The 27,642-nt window shown below is 38.4% G+C and overlaps 1 protein-coding gene across 4 annotated transcripts in view; it reads right to left on the bottom strand.

The window, feature by feature from the left end:
* The window catches only part of NELL1 (neural EGFL like 1), an 865,453-nt gene that overhangs the window by 38,257 nt on the left and 799,554 nt on the right, over positions 1-27,642 (bottom strand). For all 4 annotated transcript variants that reach the window (XM_068554539.1, XM_068554541.1, XM_068554540.1 and 1 more), the window contains one exon: positions 8,282-8,475. In XM_068554539.1, the coding sequence (XP_068410640.1) occupies positions 8,282-8,475 (194 nt within the window). The remainder of the gene's footprint in view (positions 1-8,281; positions 8,476-27,642) is intronic.

Raw genomic sequence — 27,642 nt, 5'->3', positions numbered from 1 at the left:
ATAGGATACTATATACAGAAAACTCAAAAGTCTCCATCAAAACACAATTAGAACTAATAAATGAATTCAGTAAATTTGCAGGATACAAGATTGATATACAGAAATCTGTTGCTTTTCTATACACTAATAATGAACTATCAGAAAGACAAAATTTTAAAAATCCCATTTGAAATTGTATCAAACAGAAAAAAGTACTGAGGAATAAATTTAACCAAGGAGGTGAAAGACATATACTCTGAAAACTATAAAATGTTGATGAAGGAAATTGAAGAGGATAAAAATAAATGGAATGATATTCTCTGTTCCTGCACTGGAAGAATTAATACAGTTGAAATATCCATTCTAGCCAAAGCAATACAGATTTAACACAATTTTTCACAGAACTAGAACAAATACTCCTAAAATTTATATGTGACCACAAAAGCCTCTCAATTGCCAAAGCAATCTTGTGGGGAAAAAAAAAAATAAGAGCAAAGCTGGAGGTATCATACTCTCTATACTAAAAACCCACAGTAATCAAAAGAGCATGGTACTGGCACAAAAACAGACACATAGATCAACTGAACAGACTAGACAGCCCAGAAATAAACCCATGTACTTATGATCAATTAATCTATGACAAAGGAGGCAAGAATATACAATGGGGAAAAGACAGCCTCTTTAAGAAGTGGTGCTGGGAAAACTGGACAGCTACATGTCAAATAATGAAATTAAAACATTTCCTCACACCATATGCAAAAACAAACTCAAAATGGATTAAAGACCTCAATGTCTTTAATAACCGTAGAACTCCCAGAAGAAAATATAGGCAAAATATTCTTTGACATAAATCATAGCAATATATTTTTTTGGCTCTGTCTCTTCAGGCAAAGGAAACTAAAGCAAAAAAGAAAAAAAAAAATGAAATGGGACCTATTGCACAGCAAAGGAAACCATTGACAAAACAAAAAGATAACCTTGTAAATGGGAGAACAGGATAGAAAGCCCAGAAATAAACCCACACACTTGTGGTCAATTAATCTATGACAAAAGAGGTAAGAATATACAAAGGAGAAAAGACAGCCTCTTCAATAAGTGGTGCTGGGAAAACTGGACAGCTACATGTAAAAGAATGAAATTAGAACATTCTCTAACACCATACACAAAAATAAACTCAAAATGGATCAAAGACCTAAATGTAAGGCTGGACACTATAAAACTCTTAGAGGAAAACATAGGAAGAACACTGTCTGATACAAATCACAGCAAGATCTTTTTGGTTCCACCTCTTACAGTAATGAAAATAAAAACAAAAATAAACAAGTGGGACCTAATTAAACTTAAAAGCTTCTGCACAGCAAAGGAAACCATAAACAAAATGAGAAGACAACCCACAGAATGGGAGAAAATATTTGCAAACAAAGCAACCAACAAAGGATTAATCTCCCAAATATACAAACAGCTCATGCAGCTCTATGTCAAAAAAAACAAAAAAAAACAATCAAAAACTGGGCAGAAGATCTAAATAGACATTTCTCCAAAGAAAGCATACAGATGGCCAAAAAGCACATGAAAAGATGTTCAACATCGCTAATTATCAGAGAAATGCAAATCAAAACTGCATTGAGGTATCACTCCACACACATCAGAACGGCCATCATCAAAAAGTCCACAAACAGTAAATGCTGGAGAGGGTGTGGAGAAAAGGGGACCCTCTTGCACTGTTGGTGGGAATGTAAATTGGTACAACCACTGTGGAGAACAGTATGGAGGTTCCTTAAACAACTAAAAATAAAACTACCACATGATCTAGCATTCCCACTCCTGGGCATATATCTGGAGAAAACCATAATCTGAAAAGATACCTGCACCCCCAGTGTTCATTGCAGCACTACTTACAATAGCCAAGACATAGAAGCAACCTAAGTGTCCATCGACAGAGGAATAGATAAAGAAGACGTGATACATATATACAATGGAATATTACTCAGCTCTAAAAAGAGAATGAAATAATGCCATTTGCAACAACATGGATGGACCTAGAGATGATCACAATGAGTGAAGTAAGTCAGACACTCATATATCACTCATATGTGGAATCTAATTTTAAAAAATGATACAAATGAACTTATGTACAAAACAGAGACAGTCTTACAGATACCAAAAACAAACTTACGGTTACCAAAGGGGAAACATGGTGGGTGGGAAAAATCAGGAGCTTGGGATGAACATACACAGACTACTATAAATAAGATAAATAACCAACAAGGACATATTATAGTACAGGGAACTCAATATTCTGTGATAACCTATAAGAGAAAAGAATCTAAAAAAGAATGAATATATGTATATGTATAACTGAATCACTTTGCTGTACACCTGAAATTAACACAACATTGTAAATCAACTATACTGCAATAAAATTTAAAAACAAACAAAAAATCAAATCAGACCTAATTCAACTTAAAAGTTTTTGCACAGCAAAGGAAACCATTGACAAAACAAAAAGATAACCTAGTGAATGGGAGAAAATATCTGCAAATGTTATGACCCATAAGGAGTAATATGCAAAATACATAAACAGCTCATACAATTCAATTAAAAAAAACAATTTAACAATGGCAGAAGACCTGAATAGACATATTTCCAAAGAAGATATACAGATGGCCAACAGGCACATGGAAAAAATATTCACCATCACTAATCATCAGAGAAATGCAAATCAAAACCACCATGAGATATCACCTCACACCTGTTCAAATGGTTACAATCAAAAAGTCTATAAATGATTAATGTTGGCAAGGATGTGAAAAAAGGCAACCCTAGCACACTGTTGGTGGGAATGTAAATTGGTACAGCAACTATAGAACATTGTATAGAGGTTCCTCAAAAAACTAAAAATAGAACTACCATAGGATCCAGCAATTCCTTTCCTGGGTATATATCCGAAGAAAGTGAAAACACTAATTTGAAAAGACAGATGCACCCCAAAGTTCATAGCAGCATTATTTTTAGTAGCCAAGATATGGAAGCAACCTATGTGTCCATCAACAGATGAATGGATAAAGAAATGTGATATGTATATACAAGGGAATATTACCTCAGTCATACAAAAATAAAATGAAATTCTGCCATTTGCAACAACATGGATGGAGCTAGAGGGTATTATGCTTAGTGAAATAGGTCAGACAGTTGCTCTATGTTATCACTTTTATGTGGAATCTAAAAAATAAAACAAATTAGTATAACAAAACCAAAACAGACTCACAGATATAGACAACAAACTAGTAGTTACCAGTGAGGAGAGGGAAGGGGGGGTGTGTAACATAGGGACAGGGGATTAAGAGATCCAAACTACTATGTATAAAATAAATAAGCAACAAGGATGTATTTTACAGTACAGGAGAATACAGCCATTATTTTATAATAACTTTAAATGGCATATAATGTGTAAAATATTGAATCACTACTGTATAACTAAAACTAATACAATATTTTAAATCAACCATACCAGTAAAATATCATAACAAGACACATATAGTGTAACAACTCACATTTTTCCCTATGGATTCTCTACTACTAAATATTTCTAAGAACAAGAATTCCACACATACAGGGAAGTATTTGTTATTATTAACTGATAAATAAAAATGAACAAAAGCGGGAAAAAAAAGAAAGGGAAACAAAATCTTAGGGCTTGCACAGCCAACTCCTGCCATCAAGAACACCCTAGACAGGAAGGTATTGATAATGGTGCTGGTTAAGTTCTGAGAGCAGAGCAGAGCAAAGCAAAGCAAAGCATTTTTATGAGTAGACTGAAGGATTCTAGAAGTCTAAGATCTACCCTGGCCCCAGGCACAGGCTGACTCATCCCTGTTCTTCACTCTCGGAGTGAGTGCCATGCTGAGAATGGCAGGGCTATTTTACTGTCAGCTCCTTGCAGAGAGGGTTATTCTCTCCTTACCTGAAGGAAAAGCATGAAGCCTTTAGTTTCCCTACTATGGCCACCTTCCTCCGTTTCTGGGCAAAGGCTTATATGAGACCAGATCAAATGGCCGGTATTCCAGACAATTTCAAGGCAAAACAATCTTCTACACTTTACCCACCTTCCTTGTCACAGCTCTTTGGCCCTGACTTTAATATGAATGGTGGGTGACTGCTTATGGTATCTATTTCTCTACCCATCTCTGTAATTCCCAGAAAAACTCAAGACCTGGTTTTGCTCAGGTCTTCAGTATTATATTTACTTTCAGGATGAATGCTTTTCTTTTTAGTTCACCTTTCTTTTTAATTAAACAAAAATAACAACAAAACAGAAAAACAAAAACAAACCCTCTGAATGAAGCACAGAAATGAAATCTGGCCTTTATAGCTTTTCTCTTTCTCCCACTGGATTTTCCAGCTACTAATGATAGTAGTAGTAGTAGGTGAAGGTGTAGGTAGAGGAGTAATTGCAAATCCTGTCTCTTTACTTGAAACTGGCACCTCAATTCTTTTCACCCAGGAAAATGGGCAGCTAAGTTTCCAACATGTCACTCTGAAGCTTTTTTCTGCCTACATTATAAGAACACACATAGCCACAGAGGCTGAGGGTCTGACGTCATCATTCATCAGGACCCATCATTTTACTTCTGTGTTATCTCCCATGTGATCTTACCTCTCTTGCCTCTTTCAGGTTCTCACCTTTACTTTCCTGAACCTTTACTTCAGCCTAAGTGGTGTCTCTCCATTTAGCCTTGATCTCCCCAGTCTGTCCATCATGCTGTCAATCAGACCATGATTAGGCCACACCAATCCTAAATGAAAAAATCTCTCATGATCCTCAGCTGCTCACAGGATGCAGTCTAAATTCCAAAGCTGGACTCCATGCCCGGCCTTTATCTCCAGGCTCATCAGCAGTTATAACCTTCCCATACTCTTCTTGCTCCTGATATTCTAATCTCATCATTCACTTCATATTTCCTTTAATATATATTGTTATGCTTCTGCTTCTTTGTTCTTGTTTTCCCTCTGTTTGGAGTTCACCTTCCCCACACCTCTACTTGGATAAATGTCTCATCCTTTAATGTTTCATTCAAAGTTCACCTACTCTATGAAGTCATTCTCTATTCCTTTCTGCATCCTCCCAGAATAGAGCATACTTCCCCTTTGTATGTTCCCTCAACAAATAAATTGTTCATGACTCTACCATGGCATGACAGGTGGTTAATTGTGTATCCATTTCCCCATTCATCTCCATGATCTCCAATATAAATGTAACCACTCATACTAAAATGCTGCATTTCCTAGAAACTAATAAAGCTGAGACCACTCTGCCTTTCCATGTAGTACAGATAGAAAATAAAAATGTCTCCATAAGGCCCTGGACAAATTTATGAAAGGAAAAGCCACAGATGGGTATCTATGAAAAGAAATTGGGCTGGAACTAAGATTTAGGGATCAAGCCCAGTGAGAGAACCATTTTTCACTCTGGGTTTCTGTGATCTGGATAATGCTGGAGGAACGTGGGTTCCAAACAATTCAGCAATTATTCTGTGCCTAATCAACTAAGTGGTCTAAAGGTGCACAAAATCATTGCCACTGTCAAGGAAGCACATGGCATCTAAACAAAGCCCAAATCCATGCTAGCCTAGCTTTATCATTGAACTCCATTCAGCTGTGGACATGTTTCAAGGCTTCTTTTTTCCATTGGCATGAAACATTAGCTAACCTGATGTACTGATTCTCAAGGGGGAAAGAACTTTGACTTTTCTTCTTTCAACGGTATGCCTTGACCCTTTGTTGGCTTGTGTGATTCTACTTGTGTGATTCTTTTTTATTTGAATTTGAAACATCAAGGGTATGACTGAAAAGCTAGCACTTTATATCTTAACCTTGATTTTATTTCTTAGCCTCTAAGATGATGCCATTATAATAGTTCACTTTGATGCTTAAGTACTGGAAATATTTCTTATCAAATCAGAATAGAATACTTACAACTGAAAATAATGGAAACAAACAAAGAGGATCACAAATAAGTTCATTTTTTGAGGATGATCTACAGAATTTGATTCAGGGTTTCAGTTCAGCTCCTAAAGCCAGATCTCCTCCCCATCCACAACCTCTTGGAAGCTATGCTACTAACGAGTAATTATTTTTAAAAAAGACTTATGTAGAGAACTCTGCCCAGTACTTTATTCATAAAGGAGTGCAGTGGTGGTGGAGGTGCATTATATTAACAAAATAAGAGGACAGGAATTGTTCCTTTCCTGTGGCAATGTCACAGTCTAATTCCCAGAAGTCTTTGGAGCTACTTTAGGTGTCAAAGCAGAATAAGTCAACTTAGCCTTCTTGGATTATTATTAGCCCCACCAATTAATGAAGCTTTGGAAAATTTTTAATGATTGGTAAGTGCCCTGCTTTATCATGGGCTTAAATAAAACAACAACTGAAAAATAAATTTTGGTTTCATACTGGTCAAGACTCAACTAAAGTCCCTTGCCTGTTCCAGGTACTGGGGATCCAGAAAGCCTAAGAAGAATTTGGGGTTAGGTTGTGAGCCTCCTCAAAGGTGTAGAAAAACAATATTTTCTAGAAAAGAACTAGCAAAGGAATTCATCTTCATTTTGCTGGCTGAATGGAGACCTAATTGCCAACCTCTTCCATAAGCCTTTCTCAACTATCCTAACCCACAGCAAGCTTTTCTGTCTCTCAAAAATTTTGCTCTGGGAATTCCCTGGCGGTCCAGTGGTTAGGACTCTGCGCTCTCACTGCGGAGGGCCCAGGCACAATTCCTGGTCAAGGAACTAATCCCGCAAGCTGCGCGGCATGGCCAAAAAACCCCAAAACTTTAGCTCTGAGTCAGTGCCACATGTTTAAATACTGTACTTAATAACTTGAAAACTTCTTGAGAGGATGTCCTACCCAGTCATTAACATAGTACTGAGTTGAGCGTTGAGCTCAGCCAAGTTGGATTGACTGATTACTTAACTGCTTTTTATAAATGTCAACAGATGTCATCTGTAGAGGGTTACAGGACATGTAGCAAGATGAGAAAACTATAAAGTTTGGGGCAAGCAAGTAGAATTCAAATCCCAGCTTACACATTTATATCTTGTGATATTAAGCGCACATTACTTCCCCTAAAACTTAGAAACTCAGTTTCTTCGTCTTTCAGAGTTGTGCTATATTAAGTGGGATGCTGTCATTAAATTACAGGGTGCTTGGCATAGAGGAGGTACTTAACAACTGGGGGCAATGGACCTAAGTTTAAATGTGGGGAACTATATTTATGTATAAGGGGGAAAATGGGTGTTATGGGCTAATGATCTAAACACCTGGTAAAACAGCTGTCCTAAATAGCTGCCCCCAGGTCTGTTGCAGGTGTGACAGACTTGAAGGCAGGTGAATGAATTGGGGGACTTTTCAAGGTTCATTTCTACTGTGTTTCCAGGGAACACTCAGAGTTTATCAGGAGACCAGCTCTCTACAAGGCTACTAAGCAAGTAATTTCTCAGAGTTCCCATGCCCGTAAGCCAAAGATTAACAGTCCTATCCCCATGGGACATAAAAAATACAAGGTAAGAGCTACAGGAAAGCAATATCAAAGGAAAATGAATAGGCAAGATCAACAAAAGAAGAAATAAAGCACAAGGAAATCAAACACTGTAATAGGCCCATTTTGCAAAGCATAAAGCAAAACTAGTCGATGACAGAATTTTGTTTTCAGAAGCATTAAACTCACTTCCAAACAACTTAATGTAAGGAATAGCCCAGCACTGAGAACGACAAAGAAGACATCATTTGGCCAGACGGTCTCGTACTATCATTATTGTGTGTTCAGAATGTATCAGAAGCCCACCTGTCTCTGACCACTGCAAGCAAGTGTCTGAGCCTTGCTTTTCTGGATGATGTCACCAGAAGAGTGAGCAAGTTCGTGCAGGTGATCATTTCAGAGAAAGAGAAGTTTTAATCAGCAGGACTGTAGAAGTGAGGGTTGAGGGCTCATTAAAGCTCTCACCCAGCTGACCTGAAAGGCACTGCCAGCTCTCAGCGGGAGGACTGGCATCGGCTTTTCTGCCCTGCTCCCCCCGTGCTCAGCAGTCTCTTTGCAACCCTATACCTCACTTTTCATTCCAAGCAGGTCTGCCTGCCACTCAGCAGCATCATTAGCTGTAGCTGGGATTAGAACAGGCGAAGTCTTTTCAGGAAATCGCGGGAGACCCATGACTCAACCACCTGGGGGAAAGACATGGGGAGGGAGAGCAGAGGGGGAGGGAGAGAAAGAACAGTGACGATCTCCGCTGCACCACATTAGCCTCACCTTGCAGGAACAGACAGTACACCTGTCTTCTTTCAGCGTCCACACCTGCCCATTGTGCTTCAGTCCTCCTTCATGGGGGCAGTCACCAGAGCAGGAGGGCCCAGAGGGACAGAGGCAGTCGAAGCCCCCTGCCAGGTTGATGCAGGCAGAATCATTCCAACAGGTATGAGTTCTTAAGGCACATTCATCAATGTCTGCAATAAAGAAAGCATGGAGCTTTAGACTCCAGTCAAGATGATCATTAGAAAATAATCATCACTTATAATAGCATTAGTGAACATTATTGAGTGTTTGCCTTATGCCAAGTACTGTGCCAAGCTGTTCACATGCATTATCTCATCTACTCTGCAAGGCAGCTAATGCAGCTGAGGCTCATATAAGTTAAATAACATGTTCACTGTCAGATAGCTAATAAGTGGTCAGTCTGGGACTCAAACCCACAGCTGTCAGACTCTAATTACTAAATTATCCAGGAGCAACTCTGAACTGCTTTTAGGGTATTCTCAAGAACTATACCATCCAGAGGCCATAAATACTGCTAATTCGTTAACAGTATGGATACACCCATGGAGATCTGGGTCTTACAGAAAAGGTGTGAATAGATTAGTCACTGAGTAGGAATGCGTGGGCAATTAAGGCAAAACGAGTGAGCAATTAGGGCAACCCTGAGCCAATTAGGCTGCCCCCAGATCCTGGGGCCAAGGTTGAAAGAAAAGGAAATAATTCTTGGAGGATGCCTTGCCTAATCAAAAACTCACCACCCTAAGGGCTAGCAACAATTTTGCTCACACAAGAAAACATCTCAGAGCTACAGTTAAGATATGGCATGAATGCTGATGAAAGACACCATATATTTTGCTGTTTTTCATTGACAGCCAAGTATGGAAGGAAAACATAAATCCAGTAGCCCTCCCTGACATTCAGGGCTCTGGTGACCTTAACATCTCAAACACATAGCTGTCCAGCCCTGGTTTGAGTCCTTTCCCTGCAGACAGTCTATTACTGCACAAGGCAGCCTATTCCATCTTTGAATAACTCTTCTAGAAATGTCTTACTTTTGAATTATAGTTTTCTCAGGGTATATGCCCAGTAGTGGGATTGCTGGGTTGTACGGTAGTTCTGTTTTTAGTTTTTTAAGGAACCTCCACACTGTTCTCCATAGTGGCTGTATCAATTTACATAATTCAAATAGAGTCATGTACCACAATGTTCATTGCAGCTCTACTTACAATAGCCAGGACATGGAAGCAACCTAAGTGTCCATCCACAGATGAATGGATAAAGAAGATGTGGCACCTATATACAATGGAATATTACTCAGCCATAAAAAGAAATGAAATTGAGTTATTTGTGGTGAGGTGGATGGACCTAGAGTCTGTCATACAGAGTGAAGTCAGAAAAAGAAAAACAAATGCCGTATGCTAACGCATATATATGGAATCTAAAACAAAAAAGAAAAAAAGAAAAAAAAGGTTCTGAAGGACCTAGGGGCAGGATAGGAATAAAGACGCAGACGTAGAGAATGGACTTGAGGATATGGGGCGGGGGAAGGGTAAGCTGGGACGAAGTGAGAGAGTGGCATGGACATATATACACTACCAGATGTTAAATAGATAGCTAGTGGGAAGCAGCTGCATAGCACAGGGAGATCAGCTCGGTGCTTTGTGACCACCTAGGGGGTGGGATAGGGAGGGTGGGAGGGAGACGCAGAGGGAGGAGATATGGGGATATATGTATATGTATAGCTGATTCACTTTGTTATAAAGCAGAAACTAACACACCATTGTAAAGCAATTATACTCCAATAAAGATGTTAAAAAAAAGAAAAAGAAATGTCTTCCTTACATTGAAATAAAATATATTATCTAGTAACTTCTACTTAGGCACTAGTTCTGAGGTCACTCAAGGACAGTCTACCTGATTTTTCTTGTGACAATTTTTAAGGTATTTGAAAACATTAGCAATTTGTCTATCATGTCATTTGTCTTCTCCACTGATTAATCTACTGCCAAGTCCTTCAAATATCTTTCAGGTGACAATGTTGAGTTCAACACATTTTTACAAAAAGTCTGCCATGCACCAGGGTTCTTTGCACACTGGTGCTACAGATGTTGGCAACGACTTATAAGACGTTGTCCTCATGAAGGTGATAAAGGAGGAACACAGCAGTATATATATAACTGTTGGTAGGCTACTGAATGGTAGGCTTGACTCCTATGGTAGGTGAGAATAGGAACAGTATAAATTAACTTACTCTTCATCCTAAAATTCATGTTAAATATGTATTGTAGGCATTTGTTTAAGAATTATGGAACTAAATTACAGAAAAAAATAGTTTAAGTGCCATTTCCCCCTAAAGTGCTCAAAGGCATAATATCAATTTTACTGCTAATATATATATATATATATATATATATATATATATATATATTTATAATATACTATATACATAGTTTCAAAGTTTTCCAGAGTTCTTTTTCACAAGTCATGTCATATAATTGCAGGATAGGAATAGTTATTTTCAGTTTACAAAAGAAGAAACTAAGTTACAGAGATGGCTAAGTGGTCACACAGCTAGTATCTGTTAGAGCAAAGACTGTGTTCTGGGCCTTCTGAAAGGTGCACTGGAGTTCTTTCCACTATACTGTGCCAACTCAAGGTCTAAAGTCTTCTTTCAGCATACTAGAATATTCTGTGGTTTTATATACTTTCAACTAATTTGCCCTCTAGATATTGCAACTCATTTTCAAAGATAAAATATTACATGGATCCTCTTCAGCATTTTTAGCTGAAATTCTGAGAATGATACGATATGATTACTCAGTCAAAGTTTGCTAGAATTTAAAACTATTGTGTCTTAAAAATAATGGAAACAAATGACCTATCTTCCCTTACTGACTGCATGCACTATATTGGTATAAAACTTGGCTTCACAGCCGTGGTACAAAGTAGAAGATGTTAAGGAATTCCAACAATATTTCTAAGACCTAGTTCATTATAAGATTTATTTATTTTGTCTTTGTTCTACCAATTGTAGCCTCAGTCAAGATATTTAGTTAATGAATAATTACTCCTCCTTTGAAAACTGTGGAAATGATCCCAAATTATGCTATCTAGAGTCCAAGTCAACTACAATCAGACCTCAATTGCTTCCTCATTATTCCTGGTCAACACATATGACCATATGGTGCTCCCGCCTAGAAGCCTCTCTCATCTTCCCAGCCTTCTTCCTCTACTTCAATTCTTCCCAACAAAAAGTAGCATCGAATGCGGGAGTCAGGAGGTCACTCATGTTCGAAACCAAACTTCCACTTAATTGAGTGCTTACTATGTACCAGTCATTTTGCACATCACACTGTATGTCCTTGGTCACATTATTAAGTCTCTCTGACCCTCAATTATCAACTGTATAAAACCATACCCACCTAATCTATTGTCTTTTGAAAATAAAACCAGATAACATAATATGTACTCAAAAATATTTGTTTCTTGATTTAATGAATGTGAATGATTAAGACCAAGTTCAAGCCCTACCTCTTCAGTTAAGCATCTCCCAATATGATGCCAGTTTATAGTAATTATTCACCTTCTCTGAACACTCATTGCAATGACAGTTGGCGGTACCTGGCTTACTGTTTAGGTATATGCTCTCTTGGAACAATACTAAAGTGGTATGTTTGCATTATTCTCACTCCTCAGTTTTTGCTGAAAGTAACAAAACATTGTCTTATACTTCTCTCATCACATTTATAATCCAGTTTGTATCTCTAGGAGATACAGATAGAGAGTAACTTGATGGTAGCTAGCTAGGGGGCTCATCACATATATATAATCATAAAAGTAACATTCAGATTTCTTTGAACTCAGTTCAAATTTTCATCCTTATCACCAGGACTATTGCATTAGTCTCCTATCTGGTCTCAACTGACTCCAGACACTTCTCACTCTAATTCAGTGATTTTTTGGATTGTGGGCACAATGGAAATATTTGGAGATTGTGGGCAAAATATAAATATTTGGCGAGCCTTTTAAAAGTACTGGAGCCCAGGCTCACCACCACTAGAACTGGATTTAATTGACATAAATTAGGATCCAGACATCTGGGCTCTGTTCAGCCAGAGGAGAATCATTGCTCTAAATACCCTCTACAGGGTAGTGGTGTTCTAAAAAGCAAACCTGTCCATGTCATTCCTCTGCCTGCCACTTCTCTGTGGTTCTCTGATGCTTATAATAGAAAGTTCAATCTCCTGGCATACATATAAGCCCCGATTTAGTACTTCAGTTGTTAACCTTCTGTCTTTTCCCCTTTCTCTTCAAAAGCAATGGGTGACCCACAAACAGACCATGGTGTTTCCTCTGCCTGTGCCTTGGAACATGCCTTTTCTAATTATGGGAGTACTCCCCCCACCCATCTCTGTTTCTTAGCCCCTATGGAATGGGTGGGGTATAAATTAATTGATAAGGTAAGCATTTCCCTTCCTGTGTTATCTTCACTCCCACGCATTCTTCAAGATCAAGACCAAGCATCACCATCCCTCATTCTGCAAGACAGTCACTATTGACTTTTTGCTTTCTCTGTACCTTGCACACACACAATGCTATCCTTGCATTCATCTCTTGGGAGCTCCATGTTTAATTTATCCATGGCTCATAGATAGATGGTGAGCTCATTGAGGGCAGGGACTAAATCTTTTTCCTTTTTCTCTTCTCAGTACCAAGTACAACAGAATATACTGTGGATGTGCAATGTATTTATTTAACTTACTTAAATCCAGGAATTTTACAGACCAATACTACTATAAAGCCGTCAAGGGCTTCCCTGGTGGCGCAGTGGTTGACAGTCTGCCTGCCGGTGCAGGGGACACGGGTTCGAGCCCTGGTCTGGGAGGATCCCACATGCCGCGGAGCGACTAGGCCCGTGAGCCACAATTGCTGAGCCTGCGCGTCTGGAGCCTGTGCTCCGCAACGGGAGAGGCCGCGATAGTGAGAGGCCCGCGCACCGCGATGAGGAGTGGCCCCCGCTTGCCGCAGCTGGAGAAAGCCCTCGCGCAGAAACGAAGACCCAACACACCCAAAAATAAATAAATTAATTAATTAATAAAAAAAAAAAAAAAGCCGTCAAAATTTGGTCTTTGGGGTGTTCAGTAAGCATAAGACACAACCACAACCCTTCCCTTCAGGGAACACATTTTATTGTTGACTTTTCATCAGGAAAAGCTCTTGGGTCTAGTTCAAAGTACAATAAATTCAGTGTGGTTTCAGTAGTAACCACACTGAAATAGGAAGGCCACCTTTCCTCCTCCCTCCACATCCCAGTTTCCTGTCAAATGCTTAAGGGGACAAGGGCAGAGAAAGACTCATCAACAAATCACCCCAGGAATTGTCTGGAAGATTAATTTCAACAGATCCACAACCAGTGGCTACAAAAGGATCTTTAATTTATGGTCTCCTCTAAAATAACCTCTAAATTGTCAATTAGTGCCCAGCTATAATATGCTATTTTAACATTTGTTTATTTTGCATTTACAAAGTTACAAACATATTGGCAGTGTTTTCCTCTCATAAATTAAGAAACCTGAGCAAAAAGATGAACACACTTAGGGTGCACAATAAAAACAGGGTTCAAAACCTGGATTTGCTTTTGCTGCTCCGGAATGAAAAGATTTCACAGTTGAATACAGGACCATATTGCCTACAGAATTCCATGTAATTGCTTTACTTATGACGCAGAAATCTAATTCTGCTTCCATGCAATTTAACAGATTTATGGAAAGCCAGATGTTAGCAATTATGGAAACTGACATTATTCATATTCTTGGTAATACAGACCTGTTTGCTCTGCACAAAGCCAGCTTAATCTATTATACATATCCCAAGGCATCCAAAGGGAAGAGGCACCCTATTTACATATTGCAACTGTTGTTCTCTGCTGAGCAAACACAAAGACATTCACCCATGATACTTACCCAAATCATCAGACAGGCCTCCAATGACAAAGAGGCAATGAAACAAAAATCAGGCAAAATATTCCATACTCAAATCTATAACCATTAAAGTGTACTTGTTTTTTCTTATTGTAAGTAATGGCTCTCTGTGATTTCCTTGTGTTTCTCCTTGTAAATTCATTATTTAAATGCCCCATGCTAGGATGAGAATATTTTCAATAAAATCCCACAGCTAGGCTTAAATTGGAACTAATTTTCTTGCACTGACATTGTCACAATTTCTGAAAACTATTATTATTGTACTCAATTTTGCCTAAAAAATATCTAGTTGTGCCTAGACGATCTGCTTTGTTCTTTAATTTGAAGTTCTTAGGTTACTTGCACATGTAAAAAAAAATACAATCCAGAGATGTTTATATCAACAGCAATCAAACCAATCCCAACCTAGCCCCAAACAACTTTCCTAGCCTTCAAGAAAAAAGGGCTCTGCAGAACTTTTAATAGCATAACAACTGTAATGGTACCTGCCTCAGGAGCTGAAACTTCTACAAGTTGATTTCAGAGATCAAGGGAAACAATTTTTTCCAATGGTTTGGTAGCAGTTAAGTCAAAGGAATGACCTTTTTCATTACCCCATCTTCTTCCTTGAATAACTTCTGCAACACATCTAGACTTACTTTCAAACTCCAGACAGGTGATATGTCAGAAAACAAAATTTAACCTGGGGTTTGAATATCCAGCTGTGTGTGTTCTGACTTGGAAATCATTACCAGACATTAGCAGCTTGGAAATGAGAACAGAGCTTGGGGGTTTATTAATGATAGACAAGATAGAGCACAGATGCCGCTCCCATAGCTAAAGCAGCATTGCTTCTCTTACAGTGGCAGAGAGAAAACTGCAGGGGAAAATATACATACTGCACATCAGCAAAATAAGTGAAAGAAACAAGCAGAGAAAAATCCGAGGTCTGAGATGGCTTGCAAAATACAAGGCTAATGAGATTTTAAGCATAGGAAGTTTCAGGCCCAGAACAAGAGAGGTGACAGCCATGCTCTATGTGTGCCAGTCACATCACACTTTGGTATCACATTCCCTTTAGAGCACAGACTATTAAGAGTGGGGCTAAAAAAAAAAAAAAAAAAAAAGAGTGGGGCTGACATACTTAGGACACATCAGAAGAGGTCCACCAGCATAGTGAAGGGCTCAAACTCATCTCAATTGAATGAAACATGAGGTGTTCAGCCTGAAAGGTAAAGACTGAAAGAAGAGATCAGTGAGCTATAGTTTTGTCTATTTGAGATGCTATCATGTGTTTCTTAGGAAGAAGTTCCAACGTCCCTCCAGCGTTAACGCTTCAGTCTTTATAGTTCCAGCTTCCAGCCTTTCTTGAGTTCGAAGAAACCTGTCCTTGTGGTGTTTCTTTATTGTTCAGTGTGTAATTGTGTTTTTCTCCAATGAGTCTTCTCCTTTTCCTTTAACTGAGCAGACTCTCTGAGCAAAAGAAAGGAACCCTTTGTCTCAGCTCACTCTTTCCTTATCTCTTCCTTAAATCCAGGTCTTATGTCCTAGGGCCTACGGCCTACAACCAGCAGCTCCCTCCATTTTTGCATCTTGGTCCTCTCCTAAATATTTGCAAGCTTCCACGTGACTCTCTTTTCAAAGCCTAAATCCTAAAGGTTCTCATGACCATCAGTTTGCAAAAGCATTACCCTTCATGTAAATGTTGTTATTTTATTTCAGTCTAAGAGCTCTCTACTTGATCCTTGTGGGATATGATGTTGCCTTATTTATCCTATTACCTCTTCATTCATCCAATCACTAATAATCAATCATCAATCACTTAACTAATTACACATATTTATTGAGCATCTACTCTGTCTTAAACATAGTGCTAAAGACTGGGGATAAAATGGGCAAAGGATACAGCCCTTTAAGTAAGGAATTTATAGTCTTCTTCCATTTTTAAAGTTATTAACATTTTCCAAGGTTCCATCTCTGGTCATTGGTTCTCTTTCTCCTCAGTGGAAGCAGTATAAGATACCAACTTAAAGCTTAAGCTTTGGAATTCAGCAGCTGTGGGTACAAGTTAACATGGCCTGTTGTCCCAATTTGCCTGGGACTGAGGGGGTCCCTGAGATAGGTGACTTTCAGTGATAAAACTGGGAAAGTCCTAGGCAAATGGAGCAAATAAGCCAACTGCATCCCAGTCCTACCCCTGCAACTTATTTACCCAATATCTGGAAAATTTAGCTAACATCTCTAAGCCTTAGTCCTATCATTTGAAATTGTGGATAAAAAAATACGCCCTGGGATAATCCGGTAATTTGAGTAAGCACATAATACAATGCTTATCATATAGTAATTGTTCAGAAATGATTAGCTGTTGTTATTGTTCTTCTTGTTTGTATTATTTTTTTTCTCTCCTGGATTTCATCTCAGCTTATGAATTCCATTGCACTATCTCTTCAGAATATACCTGAGCTCTTATTATGCAGCCAGCCCACACCTTCATCTGTTTACTGAGGGATTTCCACTTGAATTCTGAATTCTCACACAAATTCTCATAGATTTGATCGGTACTTTGGCCACCAAATCCAGAAATGCTAACACTCCAAGTTCTCTCTGAGCCCTAATTGGTAAATCTGGTGTATTAAGTGACTAATATCAAAAGAATATAGTTTACTGACACTCTACAAACTTGCCTTGGTCACTGACTATATTTTTTTCTAGGCTGTACAAATTAAGGTGTTTTAGTGCAGATGAAGAAAACAGTTCCTTCTAGGTATGAAAACAAGAGTAGAATACAGGCAGAGTAGCCTCCTAAATTAACAAAGTTGGCTTGCTTTTGCCATGAACAAGTCATGCTTCTTTAACTAGTGATTACATCTGTTTAAAATCAGTACAATTCTGAACAGTGCAGAGAATAAATAAAAAATCTATAAATATTGAAATACTATCCAAAGAGAATTTTACTGCACAGAGAAGCTACAGTATTGACACCAACAAACCTAGATTTATATGTTTTTACATATCTGCTTATGGGTAGGAGGGTAGGTTGTGTTATAGCTGCATCTGCATCACAGAGGGTACAACAGAGATGTTTTTACAAATTACTAAAATGCCTAACACTGGGCTATGCATTACACATTCTATTGTTACATTCATTTTATTGCTTAATCTCTTTAACAAAATTTCACCCTCAACTGAAAAGAACAACCCTCTGGCCCTTCAGGTTTTTTTTCTTTTTTTTTTTTTAGCATCTTTATTGGAGTATAATTGCTTTACATTGTTGTGTTAGTTGCTGCTGTATAACAAAGTGAATCAGCTGTACGTATACATATATACCCGTATCCCCTCCCTCTTGCATCTCCCTTCCACCCTCCCTATCCCACCCCTCTAGGTGGTCACAAAGCACCAAGCTTATCTCGCTGTGCTATTCGGCTGCTTCCCACTAGCTATCTATTTAACATTTGGTAGTGTATATATGTCCATGCCACTCTCTCACTTCGTCTCAGCTTACCCTTGCCCCTCACCATGTCCTCAAGTTCATTCTCTACGTCTGCGTCTTTATTCCTGTCCTGCCCCTAGGTTCTTGAGAACCATTTTTTTCTTTCTTTTTTTTTTTTTTTAGATTCCATATATATGTGTTAGCATACAGTATTTGTTTTTCTCTTTCTGACTTACTTCACTCTGTATGACAGACTCTAGGTCCATCCACCTCACCACAAATAACTCAATTTCATTTCTTTTTATGGCAGAGTAATATTCCATTGTATATAGGTGCCACATCTTCTTTATCCATTCATCTGTCGACAGACACTTAGGTTGCTTCCATGTCCTGGCTATTGTCAATAGAGCTGCAACGAACACTGTGGTACATGACTCCTTGGATTATGGTTTTCTCAGGGTATATGCCCAGTAGTGGGGATTGCTGGGTCGTATGGTAGTTCTATTTTTAGTTTTCTAAGGAACCTCCATACTGTTCTCCATAGTGGCTGTATCAATTTACATCCTCACCAACAGGGCAAGAGGGTCCCCTTTTCTCCACACCCTCTCTAGCATTTACTGTTTGTAGATCTCTTGATGATGGCCATTCTGACCAGTGTGAGGTGACACCTCATTGTAGTTTTGATTTGCATTTCTCTAATGATTAGTGATGTGGAGGATCCTTTCATGTGTTTGTTGACAATCTGTATATCTTCTTTGGAGAAATGTCTATTTAGGTCTTCTGCCCATTTTTGGATTGGGTTGTTTGTTTTTTTGATATTGAGCTGCATGAGCTGCTTGTATATTTTGGAGATTAATCCTTTGTCAGTTGCTTTGTTTGCAAATATTTTCTCCCATTCTGAGGGTTGTCATTTCGTCTTCTTTATGGTTTCCTTTGCTCTGCGAGAGCTTTTAAGTTTCATTAGGTCCCATTTGTTTATTTTTGTTTTTATTTCCATTTCTCTAGGAGCTGGGTCAAAAAGGATCTTGCTGTGATTTATGTCATAGAGTGTTCTGCCTATGTTTTCCTCTAAGAGTTTGATAGTGTTTGGCCTTACATTTAGGTCTTTAATCCATTTTGAATTTATTTTTGTGTATGGTGTTAGGGAGTATTCTAATTTCATTCTTTTCATGTAGCTGTCCAGTTTTCCCAGCACCACTTATTGAAGAGGCTGTCTTTTCTCCACTGTATATGCTTGCCTCCTTTACCAAAGATAAGGTGACCATATGTGCATGGGTTTATCTCTGGGCTTTCTATCCTGTTTCATTGATCTATATTTCTGTTTTTGTGCCAGTACCATATTGTCTTGATTACTGTAGCTTTGTAGTATAGTCTGAAGTCCGGGAGCCCGATTCCCCCAGCTCCATTTTTCTTTCTCAAGATTGCTTTGGCTATTCGGGGTCTTCTGTGTTTCCATACAAATGGTGAAATGTTTTGTTCTAGTTCTGTGAAAAACGCCATTGGTAGTTTGATAGGGATTGCATTGAATCTGTAGATTGCTTTGGGTAGTACAGTCATTTTTCACAATGTTGATTCTTCCAATCCAAGAAGATGGTATATCTCTCCATCTGTCTGTATCATCTTTAATTTCTTTCATCAGTGTCTTATAGTCTTCTGCATACAGGTCCTTTGTCTTCTTAGGTAGGTTTATTCCTAGGTATTTTATTCTTTTTGTTGCAGTGGTAAATGGGAGTGTTTCCTTAATTTCTCTTTCAGATTTTTCATCATTAGTGTATAGGAATGCAAGAGATTTCTGTGCATTAATTTTGTATCCTGCTACTTTACAAATTCATTGATTAGCTCTAGTAGTTTTCTGGTGGCATCTTTAGGATTCTCTATGTATAGTATCATGTCATCTGCAAACAGGGACAGTTTTATTTCTTCTTTTCCAATTTGTATTCCTTTTATTTCTTTTTCTTCTCTGAATGCCGTGGCTAGGACTTCCAAAACTATGTTGAATAACAGTGGTGAGAGTGGACATCCCTGTATTGTTGCTCGTCTTACAGGAAATGCTTTCAGTTTTTCACCATTGAGAATGCTGTTTGCTGTGGGTTTGTCATACATGGCCTTTATTATGTTGAGGTAGGTTCCCTCTATGCCCACTTTCTGGAAAATTTTTATCACAAATCGGTGTTGAATTTTGTCAAAAGCTTTTTCTGCATATGTTGAGATGATCATATGGTTTTTATCCTTCAGTTTGTTAATATGGTTTATCACATTGATTGATTTGCACATATTGAAGAATCCTTGCATTCCTGGGATAAATCCCACTTGATCATGGTGTATGATCCTTTTAATGTGCTGCTGGATTCTGTTTGCTAGTATTTGTTGAGGATTTTTGCATCTCTGTTCATCAGTGTTATTGGTCTGTAGTTTTCTTTTTTTGTAACATCTTTGTCTGGTTTTGGTAACAGGGTGATGGTGGCCTCGTAGAATGAGTTTGGGAGTGTTCCTCCCTCTGCTATATTTTGGAAGAGTTTGAGAAGGATAGGTGTTAGCTCTTCTCTAAATGTTTGATAGAATTTGCCTGTGAAGCCATCTGGTCCTGGGCTTTTGTTTGTTGGAAGATTTTTAATCACAGTTTCAATTTCAGTGCTTGTGATTGATCTGTTTATATATTCTATTTCATCCTAATTCAGTCTCAGAAGGTTGTGCTTTTCTAAGAAATTGTCCATTTCTTCCAGGTTGTCCATTTTATTGGCATATAGTTGCTTGTGGTAACCTGTCATGATCCTTTGTATTTCTGCAGTGTCAGTTGTTCCTTCTCCTTTTTCATTTCTAATTCTGTTGATTTGAGTCTTCTCCATTTTTTTTTCTGGATGACTCTGGCTAATGGTTTATCAATTTTGTTTATCTTCTCAAAGAACCAGCTTTTAGTTTTATCGATCTTTGCTATCATTTCCTTCATTTCTTTTTCATTTATTTCTGATCTGATCTTTATGATTTCTTTCCTTCTGCTAACTTTGGGGTTTTTTTGTTCTTCTTTCTCTAATTGCTTTAAGTGTAAGGTTAGGTTATTTATTTGAGATTTTTCTTGTTTCTTGAGCTAGGACTGTATTGCTATAAACTTCCCTCTTAGAACTGCTTTTGCTGCATCCCATACATTTTGGGTTGTTGTGTTTTCATTGTCCTTTGTTTCTAGGTATTTTTTGATTTCCTCAGTGATCTCTTGGTTATTCAGTAGTGTATTGTTTAGCCTCCATGTGTTTGTATTTTTTACAGTTTTTTTTCCTGTAATTGATATCTAGTCTCATAGCATTGTGGTTGGAAAAGATACTTGATGCGATTTCAATTTTCTTAAATTTACCAAGGCTTGATTTGTGACCCAAGATATGATCTGTCCCGGAGAATGTTCCATGAGTATTGAGAAGAAAGTGAATTCTGTTGTTTTTGGATGGAATGTCCTATAAATATTAATTAAGTCCATCTTGTTTAATGTGTCATTTAAAGCTTGTGTTTCCTTATCTATTTTCGTTTTGGTTGATATGTCCATTGGTGAAAGTGGGGTGTTAAAGTCCCCTACTATGATTGTGTTACTGTCGACTTCCCCTTTTATGGCTGTTGGCATTTGCCTTATGTATTGAGGTGCTCCTATGTTGGGCACATAAATATATACAATTGTTCTATCTTCTTCTTGTATTGATCCCTTGATCATTATGTAGTGCCCTTCTTTGTCTCTTATAATGGTCTTTATTTTAAAGTCTATTTTTTCTGATATGAGAATTGCTACTCCAGCTTTCTTTTGATTTCCTTTAGCATGGAATATCTTTTTCCATCCCCTCACTTTCAGTCTGTTTCCCTAGGTCTGAAGTGGGTCTCTTGTAGACAGCATATATATGGGTCTTGTTTTTGTATCCATTCAGCCAGTCCGTGTCTTTTGGTTGGAGCACTTTATCCATTTACATTTAAGGTAATTATTGATATGTATGTTCCTATTCCCATTTTCTTAATTGTTTTGGGTTTGTTATTGTAGATCTTTTCCTTCTCTTGTGTTTCCTGCCTAGAGAAGTTCCTTTAGCATTTGTTGTAAAGCTGGTATGGTGGTGCTGAATTCTCTTAGCTTTTGCTTGTCTGTAAAGGTTTTAATTTCTCCATCACATCTGAATGAGATCCTTGCTGGGTAGAGTAATCTTGGTTGTAGGTTTTTCCCTTGCATCACTTTAAATATGTCCTGGCACTGCCTTGAGGCTTGCAGAGTTTCTGATGAAAGATCAGCTGTTAACCTTATGGGGATTCCCTTGTATGTTATCTGTTGCTTTTCCCTTGCTGCTTTTAATATTTTTTCTTTGTCTTTAATTTTTGATAGTTTGATTAATATGTGTCTTGGCGTGTTTCTCCTTGGATGTATCCTGTATGGGACTCTCTGTGCTTCCTGGACTTGAGTGACTATTTCCTTTCCCATATTAGGGAAGTTTTCAACTATAATCTCTTCAAATATTTTCTCAGTCCCTTTCTTTTTCTCTTCTTCTTTTGGGACTCCTATAATTCAAATGCTGGTATGTTTAATGTTGTTCCAGAGGTCTCTGAGCCTGTCCTCAATACTTTTCATTTATTTTTCTTCATTCTGCTCTGTGGTATTTATTTCTAGTATTTTATCTTCCAGGTCACTTATTCTTTCCTCTGCCTCAGTTATTCTGCTATGGATTCCTTCTAGAGTGTTTTTAATTTCATTTATTGTGTTGTTCATCATTGTTTGTTTGCTCTTCAGTTCTTCTAGGTCCTTGTTAAACGTTTCTTGTATTTTCTCCATTCTATTTCCAAGATTTTGGATCATCTTTACTATCATTACTCTGAATTCTTTTTCAGGTAGACTGCCTATTTCCTCTTCATTTGTTTGGTCTCATGGGTTTTTACCTTGCTCCTTCATCTGCTGCATATTTCTCTGTCTTCTCATTTTGCTTAACTTACTGTGTTTGGGGTCTCCTTTTTGCAGGCTGTAGGTTTGTAGTTCCCATTGTTTTTGGTGTCTGCCCCCAGCGGGTAAGTTTGGTTCACTGGGTTGTGTAGGCTTCCTGGTGGAGGGGACTGGTGTCTGTGTTCTGATGGATGAGGCTGGATCTTGTCTTTCTGGTCAGCAGGACTGTGTTTGGTGGTGTGTTTTGGGGTGTCTGTGAACTTAGTATGATTTTAGGCAGCCTCTCTGCTAATGGGTGGGGTTGTGTTCCTGTCTTGCTAGTTGTTTGGCATGGGGTGTCCAGCACTGGAGCTTGCTGGTTGTTGAGTCAAGCTGGGTCTTAGCATTGAGACAGAGATCTCTGGGAGAGCTCTTGCTGATTGATTAATATTATGTGGGGCCGGGAGGTCTCTGGTGGTCCAATGTCCTGAACTTGGCTCTCCCTCCTCAGAGGCTCAGGACTGACACCCAGCCAGAGCACCAAGACCCTGTCAGTCAGCCACACGGCTGGAGTGCCTTCAGAGTTGGAGAAGCTGGCCTGCAGTAGCTCCCCTTCTGTGCTGCACATTAGAATCACCTGATTTTTCCTTGTTTTGCCCCAAAGGCAGTGTTCCACAGAGAAAAACAGTAGCCTTGAAAATAGTCACAGCTCTGCGATAGCTTTTTTTTTTGTCCTTTGTGCTTAAGTTGGGTTTCACCTGCTCACAGTGGGCCACGTGCAGAGGCCTCACACCTGGCTCTTCTGACCGGAGTTCCTAGTGTGGAATCTGCCCTTCGGTTTTATGTTACCTATATGTCCTTTATGTTACCTTGTATGCTTAGCTGGGAACGTAGTTTTCTATCTTCGTTATTCATTCAGAAATAATACTGTGGTCTTATTTATCTTTGTGTTTCCCACAGCACCTTTTACAGTGCCTTTCGTCTACTTACTTAGACGTGCATAAACAGGTGTTAAATTTGAATCTGATGGATTAACCCTTGTCCTTTGGGGGCCTCAGTTTTCTCTTTAATAAAATATAGGGGTTATATAAAATACTTTCTATGATCTTGTCCATTTTCATCTTTATATGATTACTTTTCACCTTTGCAGGACTGAGCTTGTAATTCCAGTGTTGTTACAATATGACTGGTGACAAATGGAGAACAGTATGGAAGTGAATGGAAGAACACAGTTTCAGGATAACAAAGAGATTTCTTAGAATTAAACCATTTTCTTGGACATTTACTGTTTATTGAAATATCCCTAGTCTCTCTTAATGAGTATTTGCAAGCAGGTGCTGACTGACAAGAGAAAGTAATGAAGGGAACGGCATGGTTTTCCTGTTTCATTGAAGCCTGGCAATGTTACCCTTAGTGACAAATATGGATGGGGAATCCAGCCAAGTGAAAACCAAAACTAATTCTCTATTTTAACAAATCATTCTCTCAAGCAAGTTGACAGATGATGAGAAATAATTTCTTCTCTCTTCTATGCCAAGGAAAGGCTGTAGGCACAGAGAGAGAGGTTACAAAGTAATTTCATTTACTACTAGAAGCATCCTGCAACTTACATAGAAATCAAAGGGCAAAAAAACACCATTGTCAGTGGTACAAAATTCAAAGGTCTCAATCTAAATAACACGAGATTCAGGTTACAGACCCTATGAATTCAAAGACTATCCATGTCTCTTACTTATTGTCTCTTTTTACCACTCTCTTTATTATGGTCCCTGATTTCTAGGAAGGGGTCAAAGCTTTTCCAAAAGCTTTGTCCCAGCAGAAGGCAAGTTAGTTAGGACATTGATCTAGGACAAAGATCTGGGTCACCATGCCAAGAAGGGCAGTAGCTACAGAGAAGACCAACATGCTATAAATAAATCTTAATGTGATCTCACGGTGTCTTTTCTTGGATGATTCCTTCTCTTTCATCTTCTTTCTCTCTTCATATTTTTTCTCTTAATCCACTGATTTGGTAAAAATAGACTTGGGGCTGCCTCCTGTTTTGAAGGCATAGTCTCTGGAAAGATCTAGAAGGCTTTTGGGAGACTCACTCAAAGGAAAAATGAGGCAAAGAGTAGGCAACTTGAACCCACTCTGCCCTAGAATTTTGGGAGGCAAGTTCTGTTTATTTTGAATTTGTCGTTCTGTGTTTTTTACCTTATGAGAGATAAAACCATAAGAGCCCAAACTAAGTCGGTTTCTAGTGAAAAGCAAAGGCGCCCATAGATAAAGATTCTCTCCCTGAGCAAACTCTAGTCAGGCTCCTCTGAGCCCTTTTCTTGACTAGGCCTCAACCTGGGCCTATAAACCCTGCAGACTCTTTTAGCACAAATAATTTTGTCCACCCCACGTTAGAAAAATTAACAAACAAACACTAGCATAGTTTCTAACAAACAGCCCAAGGCAGCATCAATAAAGTAACGGCTCCAGTCCCATTAAGTTCCTGCATGGGAAAGCTCAAGGTTGCAAAAGAATTTTCTGCTGTTCCAGCTAACACCTGAATGAAGATAGATAGGCCCCCATCACCCCTCCCAGTCTCTGTAGGAGAGTAGAAACCTAACTTCAATAACAGCTGGTTAACAAACCCAGATGGGATTCATATGGACCAACACCTTTTCCTGCTTTTTGTAAATTTCCACTTCCTTATTTCTACTCAAGCCTCCACTTTCCTCCTTCCGACTCCCTCATTTTCCTTTTAGAATGCCCAGTCAGTCACCTCTGCACAAATCTAAGTTGAATTCAATTCACACTGGACCCTCTTCTCTATTGCAGTAGCTTATTGCTGATTAAAATCTGTCCTTACCACTTTAACTAGAGTCTGATTTTATTTGTCTTTGACATGACTCAGGCTGCTCGAGTATAAACAAAAGGAATTCTTGCAGTTCATTTGTGGTCCAGCTTAGCTCCTCAGAGTAAGCAGCAGTTAGGGGTCAGTGTCCTCATTAATAATAGAAATGATTGCTTTGAGAGTCCTTTTATTAATTCATTTATTCAACAAATAATATTTATTGAGCACATATGATATGCTACACACTGTTCTAGGCATTGGGAATACTATTGCAAACAAAACAGACAAAATTCCTGCTCCTGGGAAGGTAAAATTTTAATGGAGCAAGCAAACAGTGGATAATTCTTTACATGTATCTTTTTTAGGAACCTGCGGATGCTTTGGTATCCCAGCCATGACTCATTTTATTGAGTCATGTTAACACGTCTTTATGAAACAGATTTCTATCCTTTTATTATGTATAATAACAATAATTTATTATACTCTTATACACTGTACTCCTTAGGGTTTTCAAAATCCTTTCAAATCATGACCTACTTTGTCCTTTCAAAAAAACTTCTTAGAATGTTAGCATTACCATGTTGTCCCATTAAAAGAACCAAGCAGAGGGTCAAATGATCATTGCTTCTCAAACATTTCTACCGAGTTTATCTCTATGGTAGGAAAGAGTGAACGCTCACTTTTCTGAATCCTGGACATACATAAAAGGGAAACCATGGGTCTGAAATGTATTTGAGGTTTCGTATTTTCTATTTTAAAAACTATTTTTCCTGCTAGTTTTTCAATCCAGCCATTTAGTCAGGATTATGATAGAAAGATCATTTTCCCCTCAAACCATTAAGCAAAGTAAGACTCCTCATCTAGCTTTGGGTACCCTTTCAGCAATACCTGTACCCCAGTATAAGAAATTCAGGAACATGCTCAGGGCTTACAGCTAGTAAGTTTCTGAGTTAGTTAGGACACAAATAGAGGCATCTTTACTTCAGGTCAGGCTTGTCCCACATCATCACATGATGGCAGGCTCCCAAGTCTGTAGAAAACAAACTTTCTGCAAAGACCAAATGGTAAATCTCCAACACAGCAGCCAAGACATAGACCCTCCAAATATGAACTGATGCTCACTATATGTAAAAGGTAATACTAAAACAATGAAGGCAAGGTCCATCTTTAAAAAAAATTACGATTAATTGAAGCATATAGAATGCTCACCATCCACCCCATAGTGTAGCTTATTCAGCCCTCTCCATTTCTACTGCTTGGACTATTACAGTAGCACCTTCCTGTTTTCCCTGCCTCGGCCTCTTCAAAGAGAAACTAGATTAATAGAGCACACCATTCTCTCACTATCTCAAAGGCTTTTTAGCAGGAAAATGACCCAGTTTGAGTTGCTACAAGGTAATATTTCTAGGAATTGGCAGAAAATTGAATTTGAATCAATATTTTACTTATATGTATCCCTAAACTAACTGCTTTAATAAGTCATATTAATTTCTCAGCTGAGAAATTTTTACTCACTGTGTGGCAGAGAACAGACCTCTCTGTTCTTCATTTTCTCTTTCTGTAAAATGAGGAATCATACCGAAACTGAAGGGTTGTTGTGAGAACTATAGGACAAAATGTCAGCACACAGGAGTTGCTTGATAATAATCGTGATCAAAAGCCATCTAATTCTGATGGCCTCACTTTTTTCAGAAGAAAGACATTCCAAGCAAAAGGAACAGAAGAAGCAAAATTGCACAGATGTAGAAAATCACAATGATACATGTCTGATAGAGGGTTTGAAACTTTGTGGGAAACACTATTCTATTTACATAGCTATCTTTTATATTAAAAATAGCTACTTAAAAAGTATCAGGGTTGTCGCAACAAAATAGATGTTTCAACAACCTTTAGAGACACTAATATTTATGAAATAATTCAAAACTTTCAACTCCTTAGCTTAGAACACAAGACCCTTCATAATCTGGTCTCTACCTTTTATTTCCAGGGCTCCTTTCTTGCCATTCTTCACCCATAACATGACCATATATATCATGTACTTCATCCACAATGGAAATCTCACCATCCCTTGAGCATAATTAGATCTCTTCCATGATTCTGTCTCCAATCAGACTACTATTCCTGCGTGGAATACTTACTTACCTTAATATCTACTTTGCCTGGAAAACTTACTTCTCATCCTATAGACCCAGTGAAGAATACCATATTTTCTGTGAAAAATTCCCATATACACTGCCATCCCCACATGCCCCAACCCTAAGAGGAGTT

Source organism: Eschrichtius robustus, chromosome 11, assembly GCF_028021215.1.
Source record: "Eschrichtius robustus isolate mEscRob2 chromosome 11, mEscRob2.pri, whole genome shotgun sequence".
Taxonomy (NCBI): domain Eukaryota; kingdom Metazoa; phylum Chordata; class Mammalia; order Artiodactyla; family Eschrichtiidae; genus Eschrichtius; species Eschrichtius robustus.
Note: the sequence above shows the minus strand (reverse complement) of the source record. Positions and strands in the feature narration are given on the sequence as shown.